Here is a 22,095-nt window from a genome sequence, read left to right as displayed (position 1 = left end):
CTATTAGGTGGTCCTTCAAGGCAATAGAATACAAAACATCTGGAAGGATAAGTCCTTATGTCTTTTTTTTATGTGTACTTTTGTTCCTCCAAGATTCATCTGAGTAAATCTTCCTCACAGCTGTGGAGATTGTATTACAGCAGCCTTTTGTATAATCCAAAATACTGAGTGCATCAACTGTGCAGAACAAACAGTTTTCTGAGTATTTTTTAGTGATTTTGCTCTAAGGTCCCAAAGTTTTGAGTTTGCCTACTTCACAGAAGATGCTATAGAAATTTGTAGAAAAGAAAATTCCTCCTGCCAGCTAGGAGTTTTGGGAGTGTATTTCTCTGCATTGCTGTGTGAATGTATGTGCAGATGGGTAGAGGGTGAGTCTGCATTACAGTTGAGCTGGAATTTAAAGCATAATGTGCTTTCTACGTTTGAAGATCTTTGGGAGTTCCTCTGAAGCAGCACCTGAGTACACGATTAGAAAGGCTGTTCATCTCTTATGGACTGTGAGGGGGTGGGTTGGGGTGGGTGGTAAGGTGGTAGGTTCTTTCCTGGAACTTTCAGATGATGAATGACTAGACAACTAGTGAATTTGATAGCCTCAAAACACTGCAAAGTTGGAGATAGCAAAGGTATTTTTCTTAGAGACTTTTAATTTTTTTTTTTTTTTTTGTTAGAACATTTGTCTTAAATTTCTTATTCATCTTCCCAGGATTTTTTTTCTGCTAATTCACAGAAACTTCACTCAGGATTGTGTTTTAATAAACTATGAAGAACAGAGCACGTGGGACTTCCTCCTACTTTCTGCTCCTTCCTCCTTTCCTCCTTCCTTCCTACCTTCCTCCAGAAAGTGCAAGATGACAGAACAGCAATTTAAATTTAATGAAGGGCATTTTCAAGATAGATGTTTACTTAGTCATAATCTGTTCTTCAGCATATGTTATGTGTACTTCACTTCAAGGTATATCAATGAAAAGATTGTAGAAAGCACTTACATGCATATGGTTCTCTAGGTACAGGAACATAGACAAAAGCTCATAAATAGCTGTATAAAGCAGATGTTTTCTGAAATAATGCACTGGTGCCTCTTCACTTTTGTCAGTCTCTGCTTTCAATTTTTTCTTGTGATCACAATGGATTTCTTAGCTCAGAAATGTAGATACTCTGTCCGAGTGTCACCACAGATGGCAAATAGAATGGTGGAATCTGCAAGGGGCATTCTGAATAAATTCCTCCCAGACATCTATATCTACACAGACCATATGAAGGGGGTCAACTCTGGAAAGTGAGTATCCAGAATTTACAGGAAACAGACATGTTATTCTGATTTGTTAATTTGCTAGGCTGTCCTGATCTAATTTTACTGAGTTTTTAGATCACAGCCTTCTATTTTGTTGATTTGAAATAAGTATTTCTCACAAAGAAAGAACGGGTGTTTCATTAGATACATAACAGGGATAGATGTGTTTTCTTAAGCAAGGAATGAAATACATCACTACTGCCACTAAATTTGAGCTCCCTTCATTTTTAAGTCTGTTGCTTTGAAAAGAGATTAAGATCAAGGTGTCACGATATGTTCAGGAAAGCAAGATTCAAAGTTGACTGTACACCTTCTGAAGGAAATTATTAAGGATGGGACTGAGGTGTCTTAAGGAAGTGTTAAAGCAGTATGGGTTGTCTTCTGCTGAATGGCTGAAGGAGTGTCCTCTCACTGGCGAGGACTGGAAAATTAATTTATTGTACTTCCACAGATTTTGTTTAGTGACAGAGCACAGAAGCAGTGGATGCGATTCAGACAATTTTGCTGGTGTCTGTCATCTCTGATGTCTTCTTCCTTGGGGTTGAAAGATTCTGGATAGCTCATTTGACAGTTTTCTGTCTGTATGCTCAAATGCAGGCATGCATGTTTCCTTTCACTGTTTCTGCTTTTTGAAATATTTTGTCAAATTTTGTTAAATTAAAACGTTTATGAACCTAGAAATCATTGAAGAAACTTTTAGTATTTTTTGTCTTTTCCAATCCTTCATCATATTTAATATGCCAGGGTTGTAACTTTAATGGCTCCAAACTGCTTACAGGATCAGAATTGCAAAAACATTTCTGGGAGCTGTGTAGTCTCAACTTTGTTTTTCATCTGTTTATGAAATTTAAAAAGTCAAATGATTTGTGGTAGCAACATTATTTTTACTACATGCAGCTCATGCAGAGAGATAAATAATAGCATGGCAGAGGAACTGAATCACTTTCAACCTGGCTGGCTGGGTTTCTGATGCTACTGTGACATTCACCTTAAATATGAATCCAGTATAATAGCAGTATCCTTGATACTAACTAGTTAGTCTAATTTTGCTAAATATTGCAGCTTTCAGGGGAAAGAGCTGAAGCCTTAAAGAAGGGTAGTTTTGGTTTTGAATGTTGCAGATAAGAAACACTAGATACCTTTGAAATATTTATCAAGCACAAGAATCTGAAAGGTACCCTCCTCTATTAAAAAAAACCCCAGACATTTCTAAGGTTTGTATGGCTCTTCATTTTCTTTTTCATTTTCATGTTTAAAGAGTTTAGTCCAGGAAAAACCAACATAAAGGGTTTTGTGGCAACTGGTACTGGGTTTAAGCACAGTTGTTAATTTTGTTTTTCCAGCGTCAATCTATTGCATCAAACAGGACATTTGTCATCATATAGGAGGAGCCATTTATGACTTGAAGTTCTTGGCTCATTACTGCAATTTTGTCCTTAAATCAAATGCACTTTTTCCCTTTCTTTCAGATCACCAGGTTTTGGCATGTGCCTTACTGCAGAAACCATCAATGGCACTATTCTCAGTGCTGAGCTAGCCTCAAATCCTCAGGGCCAGGGAGCAGCTGTGCTTCCTGAGGAACTGGGCCAGAATTGTGCTAAGCTGCTGCTTGAGGAGGTCTACAGAGTAAGTGGCCAATATGTTTTGTATATTTGTATATAGATGTAAGGGAAGGAGATGATAAAATAGGTGAAAGGATAGATGGTTTGGTGGCACCCTCAGACATGCTTGGATCCAAGCGGAGAAAGGATCTGATGCTGCCAGTGTCTTTTTCATCCAGGTAAAGAGTGATTTTGTATGGTTCCTTTAGCAGTGTAATGACTTACTGGGGCATGCTGTTTCCAATGTCTGATATGTCTTGTTATGAATCACGGGAGCGGCAAATTCTTCTTCTGTTGCTTTTTGTCTGCAACAGAATTCAATTAGCTTCACATGGGCTGTTACTCTTCTAAATAATATGGATGGGTGCCATAGTCCATGCTTCTAAACCAGTGGTTGGAATGGGACATTATGAGTGGAAGAACATAGGAGTGGCAGAAGGGGAAAAAAACTTGTGAAGCCTCCGTGTTGATCACTTTGTAATGATGATGACGACAAAGTTAAATGTGCTGAGAGTTGCTGGTTGTATGAAGAATTGTATTAATGGGTTGTTGGAAGGGAGCTAGGATGGTGTTTACTTAGGAATCCTAAGTGCATCACAGTTCTGTTCAGAATAGATTTTTTTCTTTATTAAAATTATTTTCCTTTGTGGCAAGAATTTCAGTGGAAAAGCAGCTTTCAGTGTTACAAATGATTTGGCAAACATGAGTTTCCGATTTAATAAAGAACCTTCCAGCTGCTTTGTTTTCTATCTCCACAGATGTTTAAATAACTATGTTTTAGCATTGATAAAACATGTTTGGCCTTTAGGAGGCAGTCATCTACAAATTTTGCTCATTATTTAAAAAAACAAGTAGTTACTCTGAACTGTAATAAGGTATATGACTTCACAAAAGTGTTTAAACTGCCATTATTGAGATTCTAATTTAGGGAATGCAGTTAAATATAAAAAAAGCCCCTGAACTTCATAAATCACATCCATACCTGTGTTAGATTGTTCATCTCTTTCCCTGTTGCAAATCTTTTATCTGTTTGAATTACCAGTTAGCCCCTTTTTCCAGTCTTCCATTAATATTTTGTCTGTGTTTATTCAGCATATAAACCGTGTTGCTAAAGGACTTTTCTGGCTCAGGATTCTTGTCTCACGGAGAGGCCAATGCCAAAATGTTGTTCCAGGGTTGCTGGGTACAATCTAGACCCCTTGTATTTGAAACTCTGGCCTGTGTGGAGAATGTAGTCACAGCTAGTGACGGAAGCATCTGTCTGTTTCTGCACTAATGTATGTCATGAAGTTATTTTTATTTCAGGCGTGAACTGCAAAAATCTTTTGGTACATTTGTTTGTGTACATGTCTTGGAAAACATCTTCTGGTAGTCATATGTCCAGACACATCAAAAATCCAGTTTCCACATATTTCTATCAGCAACAATAGGGTTTTTTTCCCCTTTGGAAACCATTTAGCACTTGATAGATTAAAATAGTGAGACAGTTTGTCCAGATAATATGTTTTGCACAGAGTCAGATGTCAGAGAATTTACAAAATGAAGAGAGCTGGAAAGGCCTAAAGCAAGTAACTTTCTGCTTTAATTTATGGCAACCATTTGAATATGATGAGTCAAATTCTGCGAAGGATAGTGAGTATCTTAAGACAACAGGGAAAATGTTTGAGGAGGCAGCAGGGTTGGACAAGTCTGAATTACAAATAGGCTGTCAGATTTCAGTGTCTTTGAAGATCAGAATCTGAGTGAGTGAGGTTGTTAGCTGTGGCTTGCTATGGTGCTGCTGGTGCTGCTGGAAGACTCCCTTATGTGTGGATGATTTCTGTCCAAGAGAGACTGAAAAATGCTGGGCAGTGTACAGACTATTTGTCCTTCACTATAGCAGCTCACTATGGAAAGTTTCAGTTTGCTAGTTTTTGGCTCTTGTGCTACTTTTTCACTGCAGTGCTTAGTCATTATTTAGTGAATTCCCCTCTCCCTCCATCATGGGCAGTATGATGGGTTTTGTTATGTAGTTTTCATAATACATACTTGAATTTATCTATGATACATGTGGTCCTACAGTACTAGCCTGAATTTTGAAAGATAAGGTTTCTTCTTAATTTTCTTTCTTTTGTATTTTTGGGGGTTAGTTTGTTTTTTGTTTTGGGATGGACTTTTTTAGGGTGTTTGGTTTTCAAACCAAACACATTTTTGGTTTGGGGTGATTTTTTGTTTGTTTGGTCTTTTTGTTTTTTTTGTTAGGTCAGTTTGATTTAGTGTTGAACACAGAGGGGATATAAAAACATGTTGCAAAGTACACAGTGCTTGTTTAGGTTTAATGTACTAGTTGTTTATGTTTCTTTGCCTAGGTAAGATTTTTAGTGAAACTAAAAATCTAAAAAAGCAAGAATAGATTACTCTGAACAGGCAATCTTTAAGTCTCACATCTTTTTGCGCCATCTACTTGTTGAATACAAGGCTCAAGGGAGAATTTATTTTCCTGTTTTTAGATCTTCTCTTTATGGGATTATTTCACCATCTGTGTTTTTACCAGGAGGTACTATGCTGTGGGAGCCAGGGAGGGTTGACCAGACCAGGGCACCCTGAGAGCACTGGAGACAATTCTCTGTTTAAAGGCTTTAGGTGTTGGGATCACCCACAAATCTGCTGGAGTTGCAGTTACTGTTGAAAGGGGTTCGGGGACATTTGGGAAAGTGCTTGCCATTGTGTAAAGTTTAAACCTAGAAAATCTAAAGATTTGAGTTTTGCTAAAATCCTTTTACTAAGCCTTCAAAAAGATATTAATTAGGTTGCATGATTGTTGGAAACAGCAGAGATGTTTTAATGCACATTTGTTGATGGAAAGATGTCAGAGCTAATAGAGTAGTAATAAGTGGCACAGTGCCTTAATTGCAGTGGCTCTGCAAGAGGGGGCAGTGGAGTGACTGACTAGCATTGTCATTACAAATCCCTATGCAGTTCTTTCTGAAGCTTAATTGTAGAAGGCCAGTAAGGATTTTAACTCTTGCCTTTGAAAGACATTGTTTATGGGAGCTTTATTTAGAGAGTAATTGGCAGAATGGAAAATCTGGAAGAGCTGGAAAAGGATTTAATTTTTATATTCTTGGTACTCATGAAAAATAGGGGAGTACGTGTACCTATTTAAGGCTGAATTCTTTAATGAAGAAAGGCCGAGTTGCTAGGGCACCTTGAAGGGGCAGGAGGGCTAAAGCTGTTTGTTTTATTGAACTTGAGCTAAAATGCGTGAAGGATTTCTAGATGGCTTAATTTTCAAGATGGTCTTACTTCAGTGTAGTAAGGCTTTGCTCCATTTTTCTGGGAAAAAAACCAAACCCCAAAAACCAAAATACAAACCATCTGCAATAATTTGTCACCTTTTGCATAACAAATTATTGAGTCCTGCAAATATGTACCACACAGGTAATGGAGGAAATTGTCTGTATCCCAAAATGCTAACTAACACTTAGTCAAAGCCGGGCTCAAACTTAGAAGAAAAAATCTTTTCGAAACGCTTTTGTCCAATACGCAGAGTTGTGATATTTGTATGTACATGTCAGCTTTAATATTTGTACAACATTTTAAAATGGATAGGATTTTAAAGGATCTGTGTCTAATTGTCACAACTAGCTGGATCTGGCTCTGTAGTCAGTGTAAACAATAATGGAGAAACTGCCATAGAATGAATTAATACAGTGTAGAAGCTGCATTCTACATTGGTAATGAGCACGAGCCATTTTGGAACAAATGTACCTTGGCTCTGACTTTGCCCATCCCATTTCTTTTGGGAGGGTTGTTTCTAATTTTTGATTCTTGAATAAGTGGCAGGTGGATTGACAAGAAAAAAATTTGGCCTCCTTGGGAATGTTAAGTCCACTTGGCAGAAGTTACTGTTCAGTCATTAGATTACAAGCAATCACTTAATATCACTGCCTTTGTAGGAATGGTTGCAAATGAGTGGTTTAGATTACTTAAATCAGTGGCAAAATATTGTCAAAAGCAAGTTTTTATATAAATTTGTTGACATGCTGCAAAGTTTGATGGCAAGGTTCGCTATTGGTTATTACATAGTTGAATCACGCAAAGAAAAATTGGGTTAGAGTGAATCTACAATGATTTATACAGAGAATGGGAATGCAAAAAGGGTAAGGATGGAAAAGGATAAGGCTGCAGAAGGGGTAAGAGAGGTCCTCCCTTTGGGTCACAAAAGTGTATCCCTTGCAAAATGTAGCCTCAGACTTGATCAACAATTTATCTGAAGAACGTAGCAGCATTTAATCATTGACTCCTGGAATGCTGACACAATCAAATACTTCTGTAAGGTGCATGTGCACCAGTGCACACAGTATGGGGAACAAACAAGATGAGCCAAGGACCTGCATGCAGTCACCGGGCTTTGATCTTATTGCGGTGACAGAGACATGGTGGGATAGTTCATGTGACTGGAATGTTGGCATGAAGGGCTACACCCTGTTCAGGAGAGACAGCCCTGACAGTGTCGAGCCCTGTCTTGATGAGGATGATGGGCTTATGGATCAGGGTAAAACAGCAGACTAGTAAAGGTGTTTGCTGTTGTGGGTGTTTGCTGCCTGATCAGGAGGAGGAAGCAAATGAGGCCATCTGCAGGCATCTGAAGCAGCCTCAAAGTCACAGGCCCTGGTTCTTTTGGGGGACTTTACTCCCCTGACATCTGCTGCAGAACCAGCACAGTGAAACACAAACAGCCCAGGAGGTTCCTGGAAAGCACGGATGGCAACTTCCTGACACAGGTAGTGGAGGATCCCCCAGGCAATGGTGTGCTGCTCAACTGATACTAACAAACAGAGAAGGCCTTGCTGGAGTGAGAATGTGGAACTCAGCTCCAGATGAGGAGAAAGCAGGGTAGCAAGTAGCCACAACCAGAGACTTTGGGAGAGCTAACCTGAGCTTCTGCAGGGAGATCTTCATGGAGAATGCCATGAGAACAAGCCGTGCAGTGTCCAAGAGACCCTGAGGGGTCCAAGAGAGTTAGTTGATATTCAAGGATCGCTTCCTTCAGGCTCAAGAACAGTGCTTCCAAATGTGCAAGAAATTGGGCAAAGGGGAAGAGATCTGATGGATAAATAAAGAACTCCCTTCATTATCAAGGGTAAGCAGGAACTGGAAGCAGGGTCAGGTTACTTGGAATTAATATAGAGAGATTGTCAGAGTATGTAGAAAAGAGACAAGGGAAGCCAAGGTTCACCTGGAATTAAGTTCGGCAAAGAATGTCAAGGACAGCAAGAAAGGATTTTTCAAATACATCTCTAACAAAAGGAAAAAGGATAATATGGGCCTGATACTAAAAAGGGAGTGGGACCCTGTTGACAGAGGACCCAGAGGAGGCAGAGTTAGTGAATGCTGCCTTTGTTTTGGTCATCACTGACAAGACCAGCCCTCAGGGATCTCTGACCCAGGAGACTGGGGACAAGGAAGGCTTGAGTGGAGACTTTCCCTTGCCCAAGGAGGACTGAGTTGGAGTCAGGCAAACCTGGCATCCACAAGTCCATGGGCCCTGATGGGATGGACCCACAAGTGCTGAGAGAGCTGATAGACACCAAGATGGGGAATTTACAGCCATCTTTGAAATGCTGTGGTGAACAGGAGAAGTGCCTGAGGACTGGAAGGAAGCAAACATCACACTGGGCATAAAAAGGGAAAGAAGGACCCAGGAAACTACCAGACATTAAACCATGATGATTCTGGAGGCCATTTCTATCCACATGGAGGGCAAAAAAGGTGAACAGGAGTTGTCAGCATGGATTCTTTAAAGGTAAATCATACTTGGCTGACCTGCTTCTCTTCTGTAATGAAACAACTAGATGAATGGATGAGGGAAGAGCAGTGGATATTGTCTACCTTGACTTCAGCAAGGCTTTTGACACTGTCTCTTGTGACATCCTCATAGGCAAATTTTGGAAATGTGGATTAGATGAGTGGACAGGGAGGTGGATTAAGAACCAGCTGAATGGGACATCCCAGAAGGTTGTAATAGTATTGCAGAGTCTGGCTGGAGGCCTGTCATTGGTGATGTCCACAAAGTTCAATACTGGTCCAGTATTGTTTAACTTCTCCACCAATAACTTGAACAAATGCACAAATGTTTTCTCAGTGAGTTCACTGATGACACAGAGCTGGGAGCAGTGGCTGATACCCCAGAGGGTCGTGCTGCCCTTCAGAAGGGCCTTGAGAGGGTGGAGAGGTGGGCAGAGAAGAGCTGTGAAATTCAGCAAAGGCAAATGCAGGGTTCTGTATGTAGGGAAGAATAACCTGGGCACCACCACAGGCTGGGAACTGACCCACTGGGGAATAGCTGTCTGTATCTTGGGGGACAACATGCTGTCCAGGAGCCAGAGTGTGTCCTGGTGGCCAAGAAGGCCAAATGATTCCCTCGGGTGCATTAGGAAGAGCACTGACAGCAGGTTGATCCTGCCTCTCTACTCAGCCCTGGTGAGGCTACATATAGAATGCTGTGTTCAGGACAAGAGAGGCATGGTGCTCCGGGAGCAAGTCTAGAGGAGATGACAAAGATGATTAAAGGACTGGAGCATCTCTCTTACAAGGAAAGGCCAAGCAAGCTGCTCCTGTTTGGTGTTGAGAAGAGGTGACTGAGTGGGGACCTTATGAAGGGAGGGTGCCAGGAAGATGCATCCAAGCTCTTCTTGGTGGTGCCAGGCATTAAGGCAAGAGGCAATAGACAGAAACTGATGCACGGGAAGTTCTATCTAGATATGAGGAAGGTATTTTTACATATCCTCTACAGTGCAGGTGATTGCACACTGGAACAGGTTGCCCAGAGAGATTGTGGAGTCTCAAACTCAAGAACAGTCTGGATGGAATCTTGTGCCATGTACTCTGGGGCAATCCTGTTTGAGCAGTGAGGCTGGACTAGCTGACCTGCTGTGATCCCTTCCAATCTTAACCGTTCTGTGATTCTGTGACTAATATTTACAAAAGTATTCAGTAAGATTTTCTATAAGCTCAGTAGCAACTTATTTGAAAAATTAAGAGATGGCAACATTCATACTACGCTTGATGTAGTATATTTAAATCAATTCATACATGCACACAAATAGACATAAAGATGTATATAAAAAGGTTAAAAATTCCCCTCAATTTTAGTCAGATGGCTTTGTACCTGTAAACACTTGAAGGGTTAAGCTTTGAGGGTTGAGTGTGTCAGGCAGGCCCTGTCAACAGCTTTTGGTGATTGTTCTCTAAGTACTGAAGCCTTGAGGGTTGTTGAGCCTCAAGAGCTGTACCACTTTGAGGGCGGTGCCAGTGCAGCCTTCTGTGGCCTTGGAGAGCTCAAAGACCCTTGCTTAGTACTGCTGCCAGTAGGGCTGTGAGGTGCTTGGCTTTAGCCTTCTGTCATTCTCCATTCTGGCCATAATCTGGGTCAGTTGTTACTGGAATTTTCATCAAAAGGTGCGGTAACAATAATATTGTTCCACCTGTGCTATGATTTAGACAAAAAAAAAAAAATGTTCCAAGACTATCCATTAGAAAACAGCAATTTGTTAGGCAGAACTTCCTAGGAGCGGACTGTTTCTGGTAAGCTAAAAAGGAGCTTAATTGCCCAGGAGCCATTAATCAAGGTTAGTGTCTAATGAGAATTCCTGAGGAGATGGTAGAGTGGCTCAAGGGGACAGCACCACAAATGTGCATAGCAGATTGCTACTGCACAGCAGTACTGAGGGTGACTGACTCACTGCAGCAATGTAGGGAGCTTATGTAAGCAGTTAGGACAGGATGGATGCATTGTGTTTTTGTTTCTTAGGACATGGTAGTCTCCATGCTGATTAAAGCTTTTGTATAAATTGTGATATAAAAGTAGATATTTTATAATGTTTTCAGCTCCAGAGAAATAAAACAAGCTCAGAAAATGTGAAGTTTTCATCCAAGTAAGAAGGAGCATTTTTATTACTGACCAAACTACAACTGCAGAAAGTCCAGTGTCAGGAATATCCTTACCAAACTCTTAGCTGCTTTGGTATATGTTTCATTGGCAAATACAGCTGGTAAGATCTGTGGCTTTAGATTGCACCAGCAAATTCTGCAAGTACTCTGTTCACTCAAGATAAAGCAAAATTTTTATCAGTCCTACAGGCAGCATTAGGTTATGTGAACTTCATTTTGGTGTGACAAGTTCACACAGTTAAGAGGGCAAGTACTGTTGTAAGAGCATGTTTTAGGAATTGGGTCATGGTAGTGAATGCAATAGAGGTACTTATTTTGCTGTGCTGTAGTTCCTTGCATGTAATGCACAGTTTTTTTCAGAAGAATGGAGCTGCAGGTTGTCACACAGAAGCAAGGCCATCTTGAAAATTAAGTCTTCAGTATCCCGCCTTGGAAAGGCTATGCCTTTCTGCCTCTCACTGAGTAAATGTGCTGAGGTTGTCACATTGGCTGATTCTCTTAATCTGTGTAATCCAAAATATATTTTCTCCTTTGCCTTCTTGGATAGTGTTATGTCTTGAAATTATGATAAGTTACCTTCCTTGTCAACAAAGGTAGCTGTCAGCTTACCTTATTAGAGAATTTGGTTTTAAAAAGGTAAGGTTTTGGTTTCAAGAGAGCCTATTCTGAGGATTTAGCATTAGGCCTGATGCAGCAGAATACTGTTCATAGATTTCACGTGCCTGGTCTCTACAGCAGCTTTGACTGAAAGTATCCCTTTAAATTTATATTCCAGTTTTGTAAACAATTCTAATTTCTAATTCTAGCCTTCCAGTTCTAATTAATGTATGCATCATAGTAAATATTTTCAACATACAGAACAATTTACCTTGCATATGACTTACTACAGTCAAATATGTACAAGAGTTTATGTGGTTCCACTTAATTTTATGTATGGCTCTTTCACTGGCAATAAAAAAATCTTCTATTGTAATGATGGAGGGGAAATGTTTTACAAATGTAAACTCATAAAAGTTGGCAGCAAGGGTTTTTGTGTATAAGTGCTAAATAAATTCTAACTTGCCGTTTCCCACCTGCTAACACTGAACTATTTGTCCAAATGTAACTGTTATAATGTAGGGCTGGAATTCATGGATCTTCAGATGCATGTCAACTAGAACTAATACCTCTTTTCAATTTACTGGAAAGAAATTCTTCAGTGTTTACATTCTGAGGTGTTAAAACAGATTAGGAGGGATATTTAATATGATCTTCTTATAGGTTTTATGGCTATTCTTTTCCTAGCCAAGTGAAATTGATTTTTCATTGTTAAAAAAATCTAGATTTTTATCTTCTTGGCCCTTAAAAATTGGGAGTGGTATTTCACCTTTTAAGTGTATCTTTTGCCTTTGTTACTCTCCTCCCATCTCAATTTCTGGTTTGTACAGAGATTAATTATTAAAACATTTTGGTTTGCAGGGAGGCTGTGTAGATTCAACAAATCAGAGCCTTGCTCTGCTCCTTATGACCCTTGGACAGCGGGATGTTTCCAAAGTCCTGTTGGGACCTCTGTCTCCATACACGTAAGTTGTTTTGTTCAGTTCAATTACACAGTCTTGTTTTAATTCACTAGTTTTATTGCACAGCTATTTTTGTATATGGGAGATTTTGCCTATGGTAACAAATAGAACAACTTGTACCTGACTTCAAATGAGACAAGTGGTGTAAGTTGCCTAGGGTTTGTTGCTACATGTTAGATGAGTCCCTTACTGTTCTATATTATTCCTGTTTCTGAGAATTGCAGAGACAGGGTTTATTGATGGTTCTTGACGTGGAATGTATGTGTACATCAGTTGGCTTTTTATTGCCTAGTGTACACTACTATGTTTTCCCTGGTGATCTCTCTATAGCTGTGTCATTAAGTGTTGTATTTCAAATGGCTAGCCAGTGATTGTTCCTATGAAACAGCTTAAGACTTCGATTCATGGAGCTATGTGCTTTTTTAAGGTTTTACTGGGCAGCAGAATCCTATCTGGTCCTTCAGTCTCAGTTTTTACTAAAGCTTTGTCTGTAGCTGGTAGTTGTTCAGGGGATAGAAAAGAAATTAATTTCTTATATTGCTAGTTGTAAACACAGGTTACAGAATCACAGAATCATCAAGGTTGGAAAAGACGTCTAGGATCAAGTCCAACTTTTGATTGAACACTATTTCTCAACTAGACCATAGTGCTAGGTCTGGTTGTTTCTTTAACACTTCCACAGATTGTGACTCACTATGGGTGGCCCATTTCAATTCTTAACAGCCCTTGCAGTGAAAAAACTCTTCCTGATGTCTAACCTGAACCTACACTGGTGCAGCTTGAGGCCATTTCCTCTAATCCTGTCACTTGTTTCCTGGGAGAAAAGACCAAACCCTCACCTGTCTACAGAGTCCTTTCAGGCCGTTGTAGAGAGCAATAAGGTCTCCACAAGCCTCCTTTTTTCTCCAGGCTAAACACCTCAAGCTCCCTCAGGTGTTCCTCACAGGACTTGTATTCCTTCAGCAGCTCTGTTGCCCTTCTCTAGACATGCTCCAGCACCTCAATGTCTTTCTTGGAATGAGGGGCTTAAAATTGAGCACAGGATTTGAGGTGTGGCCTCACCAGCCCTGAGTACAGGGGGTCAATCCCTGCCCTGCTCCTGCTGGCCACACCATTGCTGGCACAGGCCAGGATGCCATTGCCCTTCTTGGCCACCTGGGCACTGCTGGCTCATGCTCAACTGCTGTCACCAGCACCCCCAGGGCCTTTTCCTGTGGCAGCTTTGCAGCCACTCTGCCCCAGCCTGTGGCACTGCCTGGGGTTGCTGTGACCCAAGGGCAGGGCCCAGCACTGGGCCTTGTTGAGCCTCACACCACTGGGCTCGGCCCATGATCCAGCCTGTCCAGATCCCTCTGCAGAGCCTTCCTGCCCTCCAGCAGATCAGCACTCCCACCCAGCTTGGTGTCATCTGCAAACTGATTGAGGGGACACTCAGTCCCCTCATCCATGTCACTGATGAAGACATTAAACAGAACTGGCCCCAGTACAGAGCCCTGGGGAGCACCACTGGTCACTGGCCACCAGCTGGATGTAACTCCATGCCCCACTAATCTCTGGGCCCAGCCATACAAATGGTTTTTTTACCTAGTGAAGAGGGTACCCATCCAAGCCATGGGCTATTACTATAGTTCCTCCTTCTAACCCTGATGGTATGAGCATTACACTGGCCAACTTCCAGTCCTGTGGGACCTGCTCAGTTAGCCAGGACTGATGCTACATGATGGAGATTTTCTTGGTGAATGCTTCTGCCGGCACCGTCAGTACCCTTGAATGAATTCCATCCAATTCCATAAAATTGTAAATGTCTCAGTACTTCATTGTGTATTGCAGAAGATCTATTCTGCTCCCTGTACCCCAGCTAGGGGGCTGGTTGCCCTCAAGATGAGTCTTACTGTTAAAGACTGAGGCAAAGAAGACATTGAGGACCTCAGCCTTTTCCTCATCCTTGATGACAATGTTCCCTTCCACATCCAGTCAAGCATGGAGATTTTCCATGGTCTTCCTTTAGTTTTTAATGTATTTATAAAAACACCTTTTATTATCTTTTACAGAAGCAGCCTAATTGAGTTCTAGGAGAAACTAGTTAGGGAAACAAATTATCAAAAAAAAATCATCAAAACAAATTTATCAAAACAATTTATCAAAAATTTAATTTTTCAGACTTGCAAGGGATTTATTAGATCACAGTTATTTCTAGAGACTGAGCAGTTATTCTTTAGTCAGATGAAGGGAGGTTTTTTTTATCTGGAAATGGCATCAAATAGTAAGAGTATGAACTGTCCTTTTTCGGTTATCATGGTACCGGTGCTGTATACGTGAAAGGTACAGTACTGTGATAACTGAAGAATGGTGGTGCCATCACATGAGAGCTAAAAATTACCTAACTGCTCTTCTCAGCTCCTGATACCTTGGAAACAGCATTCAGCAGATTTTGAGGGGAAGACAGGGAGTGTCCCATTGCACAAAGAGGGAGTAATCCCCTATAAAGTAAGTATTCATGTGGAAGGTTTCAGAAGAGTAGCTATCAGTGTTTGAAGAGCACATTTAAGCATATGAGACAATCCAATCACCTGTCATTGTGAGTAGTTTTTAATTTTTTACCCTTTTTTTCTTCTGTGAAAATCAAGCAAATACACTAGTTTATTTTGTAAGCAGGATGAATTCAAGTTGGTAGGTTGTCACTTCTTCCAAGCTAGGTGTATACAGCAGGGATAAAGGTCAGGAGTACACATACTGAAGCAGCATATTGTACAATCTGTGATTCTGTGAGAATCTGTGACTCATCGATCCTATGGGATCTGTTCAGATAGAATGCAGCTTTTTATGTATTCAACAACTAGGGCTTTTTGTGCCCTCAACTAGGGCTGTTTATAAAGGACTGGTAAATTTGGCTCCCAAGCAACTCATTGGATACACAAGCTTATGAAGTAAACTGCAGTATCGTCATGTTCCGTGTCTTTGTCCCTTCTTTTCTTTCAGAGCTGTGACATCTCTGTATGTAACACTTTCACCCTACAGAATGTGAAGTTACTTAAAAGCTGTATTATTGGCTTCCCTGTCCAGCATAATATAGCATGAATGTGACAGTTCAGCTGGCTGCTGAGAGCATCACATGGGGACAAAACGCTTTGGAACACATCCATTAAAATGAGGAAACTTCTTATTTTCACGGGAGACATCCATTGCCTCAGCTAACTATGGGGAGTGGAAATGAAACACCATGAGTAGGGCTGTTGTGAGTGGCAGTGGAGCTAACAGTCTGCATGGCCAGCAGCTGCTCTGCATTACCCCTTTCTTAGTGTCTGTATTTCACAGAAGCAAGTGCCTTTCTGTCAAGCTGAGCTTAAAATCAAATGCAGGGTGCTGGCCTCCCACTAACTCACAGAGGTCAATCTGGCAGGACAGAACTGTCTGCATACAGGTGGATTAGCATGAGCCAGGGGTACATGAAAGAAAGCAACAGGAAAGCCTGTTGTGCCTCAAAAGCCCGAGTGCCCCAATCCATGGCTTTGCAAGGGTTTAGGGCAAAAGGGTTAGGGTGCCTCTGCCCAGCCAAGCTGACACTTCCAGTTTCTCCCCTGACTGGGGATGCCCACTCCCGGCTCCTCAGTCTGTCTCCTCCTGGGAAGGTGTGTGGCAGCACTCAGGAGAGCAGTGCTGGGGCTGCCGCTGCTAGCAGGCAAAGCCTTGTGCAGGCCCCGGTGCAGCTCAACCAAGAAGGCACTGCTGTGCACAGGTCTTCTCTTACACTGCTCTGTTAGTTGGTTGCTTTGCTCAATATGTGAAGTTCTTGTGTACTTGTTGGTAATTCTTAACAGGCTTTGGGGTTAAAGATAAACAAGCCTTTTACTCTTGTTTTTGGCTACAAGGCCTCCAGTGTGGCTCATGTAGCTGTCCCTGCACCTAAGAAGCAGCTCTGTTCAGCTGCTGCCTTGTTCTTGCCTGAACACAGAGTGTAAATTTTCAGCCAAATGTACCTTCTTTGTACCTTTCACCCCCTCCCTCAGTCTTGCAGCCTGTGCCTGTGTGGTTGGTGTGCCCTGTGCTATTATTTGAGGTGTCCACCTGCTACCAGACCAACCTCAGAGCTAATACAAACCTGCTTTCTGTCACAAACCCCTACTTTCCTGCCTCTTTCTCTTCTATTTGAAGGGTTTGTACCACTTGTGCTTCCAAGCTGGCCTTTTGGGGCTTCTGTGTTCTCCCCTGGTGTCCCCAGGCAGCCTTCCCCTTGCTCGCACCCCAGAGAGCCTTTCCCATGTGTGTAGGGGCTGATATTTTTCTCACTGCTTTTATTCAAAAGGGAAAAGATGCAGAGATGCAGGGTAGCCCAGCTACGTGCAGAGAGGTATGGGCTGAACTGATCCCACCAACATATTGCAGTTTCCTGATCACCTTTTAGGATTTTTCCCTGAGTCTCTGGCTCCACATGGCCTCTGTCATTTTTACAGTTTATACTGCAGCGCCTGCTTGCAGTTCACTTCTCCTGTTTTGGGCTTGGCTGCTTTCTTGTCACACTGCCAGAGCCTGTGAAAGGACCCAGCTAAGGAGAAGGCTGATACAGAGCTTGTGGTCTGTCTGCTTTACTGAGCATTTGTGCCAGCATATGCCCATTTGCCTACTATAGGTGCAACGAGAAACCTTGCAGCTGGGGAGGCATGGAAGAAAAGGTGCTTTTCAGTTCTTTCTTTCAACTGCCAGTTCATTCGAGAGATGAGAAAGCTGGTGTGTGTGCTGAAGCAAGTTATCAGTCCAGGAAGGTGCAGGAGAAAGGATACATTGGGAGGAATGTGCCTACATTCACCCTGCAGAGGTATTTAGCAGATTGCCCCAGAGATACTTGAGATCATCCCAAGCACACACCAGTATAGATGGCACAGCCTCTCTTTTTCCAGCTCCTGCCATTTTCCTCCTCTCCCATGCATATATCTGAGTGCAGGAACAGCAGCATGCCCAGCTGAAGTGTATAAAGCAATTTTGCTCCTGCAATTTTCCTTGTACTCCTTCACAATTTCTGTGGATAGGAGCTGCCAAGAGGCTTTCAGAGGCCTCATGATGCCACAGTGGGAGAGGCTTAGGCTTTTGTTCTCCTTCTTCCCATTTTGTGGATACTTACTTTTGATTTGTTGTAATGATGTATGTGTGATTAGCTTGCAGTTATGCTTTCAGCATGTAGAGCAGACAAGGTAATGTGTGAACTGGATATCCACATTCCATTTCTTTGAACTAAGAAAGGTGCATATCAGTTGCTGGAGGAGATTACATCTTTGTTCAAGACTGCAGACTTGCTTGTGGCCATGACTGGAAGAGTCCAAACTTCTGTCAGAAGCAATTACAAATTTTCTTTCGTAGTCTTTTGGTGCAATTGCATGTTCCCTCTTTTGGAGAAGCCAGCAAAAATGTTTTCTTGGATGTTTTTGGTTTTTTCTTTTTTTATAGTTTTTTGTGTTACTCACCCTCCAGTCAGTGTTTGTTTAGGATCAGTGTGATTGTTCAGTTTCTTGATGCCTTTCTATCTGAAATGATGAAAGGAATTTTTTTTTCCTGAAAATGAGAAAACAGGAAGAATTCTAAGTCTGAATATAATCCTAATGAAACATTTAACTGAGAAGTGGAGAAGTCAGTAATCAGTCAGAAATCAAACACATGCTTTGGGATCTCTCTTAAAGTGTGCACCCAAGCCTGTTTATGTTTTATTTCTGCTTTAAACATTGGGCAAGGGAAAGGAGAATCACGGGTTTGTATGGGGTTCATATAGCTCTGATGAAGAGTCAGCATCAGGAGCAAATAACTTGCCTAGCTACATTTCTCTCCTTTCTTTCTTCTCCCCTCACCATTTTGTCTTGCTGTGTTACCAGCCATTCCTCTCTCTGCTTCTGCAGAGAATGCAGAGGTTTCAGGAAGGGTCGCTAGCAACTTCTACAACACAAGTGAGAACAGTGTTTGGAGCTTGTAGCCCTGTTCCTCTGTACTATTTTCTTATTTCATTCACATGCTCATTGCTGGAATCTGTGTTAGTACATAATGCTATTGGACTTTCTGTTTTGTTTCTTAAACAGTATTATTTTCTCTCATTCAGAATTGAGTTTCTGCGACACCTCAGAAGCTTCTTCCAGATCATGTTTAAAATGGAAACAAAGACCGCTGAGGAAGAGCACATGGGCGGGGAGAAAGTCTTGATGACCTGTGTTGGCATTGGATTTTGCAACCTCAGTAAAACTATAAGATAAAAAACATCTACAGACTCTGTGAAAGACAGAAAATGCTGCAAAGATCTAATAAACCCTACCTGTCTCTGTACTTACTCTGGCATAGGGAGACTTGTGATGATTCCAGTGCGAGGTTACCCAAGCTCACTGCACGTAAACAATAAAGCTGACTTCAGACTATTTAGATCTGTGCTATTTATAAATGCAATGCCAGTATTTTGTGCTGCTTGGAGTGGCTTTCTGGAGTCTCAGCTGACTTGGGACTCTCTGCACTATATTCCACTGAATGGGACACAAGTGCCTCATGTCGCTGTGCTCTCAGGCCTTAATGAGGTGAGTGCTCTGGTTTTATGTATTTACTGCTTTCACTTGTAGCTTTTTCTGAAAGGTTTAGATAGAGAGGGAAAACAAAAACAAGCTTTGCATTGCGAAACAAATGATCACAACGGAAATATTAGATTATTGAGGTAATTGCAGAGATAATATTGGCATGAAAATTAAAGGTATGACAGCAATTCTTTGTTTATACATTTTGTGTGTGTGTAGAATTTGTCCAATGCTCCACTCCTGTTTACATTTACTACATTCACAGATCACAAAATAGTCTGAGTTGGAAAGGACCCAGAAGGATCACTGAGCCCAGCTCTTAAGTGAATGGCCTATACAGGGATGAAACCCATGACCTTGGCATTATTAGCACTGTGCTTTAACCAGCTGAGCTCATCTCAGGGTTGCAGCTTCAAAGAAAGAATAAAATATCTCTCTACTATTTTTCCTAATGTTAGAATACCGTTGAGGAGATCACAGCCTATACTGTCTTATTTTAGCCTCTTTTGCAAGGATGGGCATGGGAGGAGAAACCTCCATGGCAGCTTTTGACTTATCACATATATTCTTTTTAGGTTTGTTTGGCATGCTATACACGTGGCTCACAATTAGTTGTTAAAAGTAGCAAAAATTGCTGTAGGTTTTGAGAAAGAAAAATTTATTGACTTTCACCATCATATTTTGTGCGTCTGCTCCCTTTTTAAAGTGCCAATAATGCTGTATGGGATGGATTGACAGACGCAAAAACAGTTTCTACCAGGTTGTATATATTTACCCATGAAAGGCCTCAGGTAAATTCCAGGCAAACCTGTGGAAGTTAACGCTGAACTCCTGACACAAGGGAAGAAATTTATATTTGACATCAGATTATCCTTCATGTGTCTGGAGGAATATAAAACTGTGTCAAAAGCTGCTATATAGAGAGAGCAGATACCAGTGACTGTGTTAAAATGGTTTCACAAACTTTACCTGATGCCACTGTAAAGTGGGCATTACTCTGTAGTATGAAGAATGTATATTGGACACAAAAAGGACTTGGACAGAGGTTCATTATTTGATTACTGTCTTGTTAACTTTTGCAGGCCGTGTGAGTAATTTTTTTACTGTACTTTGTTTGTGTTGCAATCTGTCAGACATGATTTGAAAAAATAAAGTTTGTTTTTTTTTCCTAAATAAAGTTTTATTTCCCTTTGAAGTAAAACAGACAACAATTGGGAAAAAAAAAAGCCTGGAAGTCTTTCCTAAGCCCTTCATAATATAAATGGCTATCTTGAATTAATACATGAAAAAACCAGCTATGGGAGTTGCCAGAGAGGGAGGAAGGGAAAGGGTGAAGCCATTCCTGTAATTTATTAGCTTTCCAAAATTTGACTTGCAGCTAAGGAAATCCTAAATAAAACAATAGGATGTGAAATAAAATAACTTGACTATATTTTTTACATTTTAAGTTAGAAGGAATATAGTCGTGAAAGAATTTACCTTGCTCCCTTCTGTCGCTATGTAATGAAAAAACTAGAAATTTCATAAATTAAAATTACCCAAAATGCAAGTCGTTACTGATCCAAAAGACGAAATGTACAAACTAAAATTAAAAGCCACTTGAATAAAAATATAAACCTTACATTAGTTAAACATTCAAGTTTGTGCCACAGGTCCAATTTCCAAAATTTGCTTAAATAAAAATTAGCAAGTATTGTCACAATTTCAAAAATGAAAAGCTTTATTCTTTTTAAGTTTAACTATAAAGCTGTTTTTCCAAATGTTCCAGTTGCACCAGGCATAGAGATGGCAATAAGTTGCCCAAGCAGCAGATATTATGTTACACAATTACCTGTACTTAACCTCAGTGTTAAAATTGGACTGGTAAGCCTTAGCCCTGCTGCAAATTGCACAGCTCTACAGCACAACACTTGCTGCAACAACTCAAACCCTGTGAATTTGCTTGTTGCCTTACAGAAAAAAGGAATGGTATATGAAACTGGTAAGTTTTTCAAGAACATCACTCTTTGGAGAAATATTAACAATTCCAGAGGAGGTTTTAGGTAAGAACTTGTCTTAAAATTATATGACCTTCATGTTCTGGGAAAAGTACTTATTAGAAGGAAATCCTGCAGATAAAAGCTGTTTGTTTATCGGCAGAACAGCAACTGACATCTGCTTTGGTGGTCTGATCACACAAGCAGTAAGATAGTTAATTTTAGAGCTGGACAGAGGAAATTTTTGGTGAAAAAAATTCATAGTGTTGGTAGCCACAGACTTTATGGTGAAGATGATAGTTACTAGGAGACACATCTTTCATCTCAGTCCATCCATAGCAGGGTAATACTCAGGTAACTTAAACTTGAAGTGATTAGCTGTACATGAATAATCCTGTGCTCTGAACAATCTATCAGTAATTTAGTTAATCCCTTTGGGTGAACAGCTCTGATAATAAAATCAAAATGGTTTTGGTTGGAAGAGATCTTAGAGATCATCTAGTTCCACCATCCCCCCAACCAGGTTGCTCAAAGACCCAATCAGTCTGGCCTTGAACACTTCCAGGGGTTGGGCATCCACAGCTACTGAGCACTGAGCTGCTGTTAGAGCAGCTCACTACCCTCACAGTAAGGAATTTCTTCAAATAGCTAATCTAAACATACCTTCTTTAGCTTAAAACCATCACCACTTGTTCTGTCACTACAAGCCCTTTTAAAAAGTTCCTTTCCAGCCTTCCTTTAGGTTCCATTAGGTACTGACTTAAAGGTGCTATAAGGTCTCCACAGAATCTCCTCCAGGCTGTACAAACTCAGCTCTCAGCCTGTCCTCATGAGGAGAAGAGGTGCTCAAACCCTCAGATCTTTACTGTGGGCCTCTTCTGGACTTGCTTTAAGAGGTCCAGGTCTTATTTTGGAGTCCCCAGAGCGGAATGCACCACTGCAGGTGCAGTCCCGTGAGAGTTGCAGTCACAGTGATAATGTGAAAAGTATTTGTAAAATATGCCTTTACCTTGCATCTCCTGCCAATTTTGTAATACCTGTTGTCGAACTTGCTTCTATGATGTTATGATTGTAGTTTGACTGCACCTTCTGTGGTTATGTCACAAAATCCATGCTAACTTGCTGTAGCAAGTTGTGTAGGACAGCTTCTGGAGTAGAAGAGATTATATTGGAAGCAAAATTGTTTCATTCCAAGTG

At 41.0% G+C, this 22,095-nt stretch overlaps 1 protein-coding gene across 2 annotated transcripts in view; it reads left to right on the top strand.

The window, feature by feature from the left end:
• The window catches only part of RCL1 (RNA terminal phosphate cyclase like 1), a 40,301-nt gene extending 20,202 nt beyond the window's left edge, over positions 1 to 20,099 (top strand). For both annotated transcript variants that reach the window (XM_058044377.1, XM_058044376.1), the window contains exons 6-9: positions 1,151 to 1,276; positions 2,761 to 2,917; positions 12,286 to 12,389; positions 18,466 to 20,099. In XM_058044377.1, coding sequence (XP_057900360.1) covers positions 1,151 to 1,276; positions 2,761 to 2,917; positions 12,286 to 12,389; positions 18,466 to 18,616 — 538 coding nt within the window. In that variant the 3' untranslated portion in view covers positions 18,617 to 20,099. The remainder of the gene's footprint in view (positions 1 to 1,150; positions 1,277 to 2,760; positions 2,918 to 12,285; positions 12,390 to 18,465) is intronic.
• Positions 20,100 to 22,095: the final 1,996 nt, after the last annotated feature.

This window comes from Melospiza georgiana, chromosome Z, assembly GCF_028018845.1.
Source record: "Melospiza georgiana isolate bMelGeo1 chromosome Z, bMelGeo1.pri, whole genome shotgun sequence".
NCBI lineage: Eukaryota > Metazoa > Chordata > Aves > Passeriformes > Passerellidae > Melospiza > Melospiza georgiana.
This window is presented reverse-complemented; position numbering and strand designations above follow the sequence as displayed.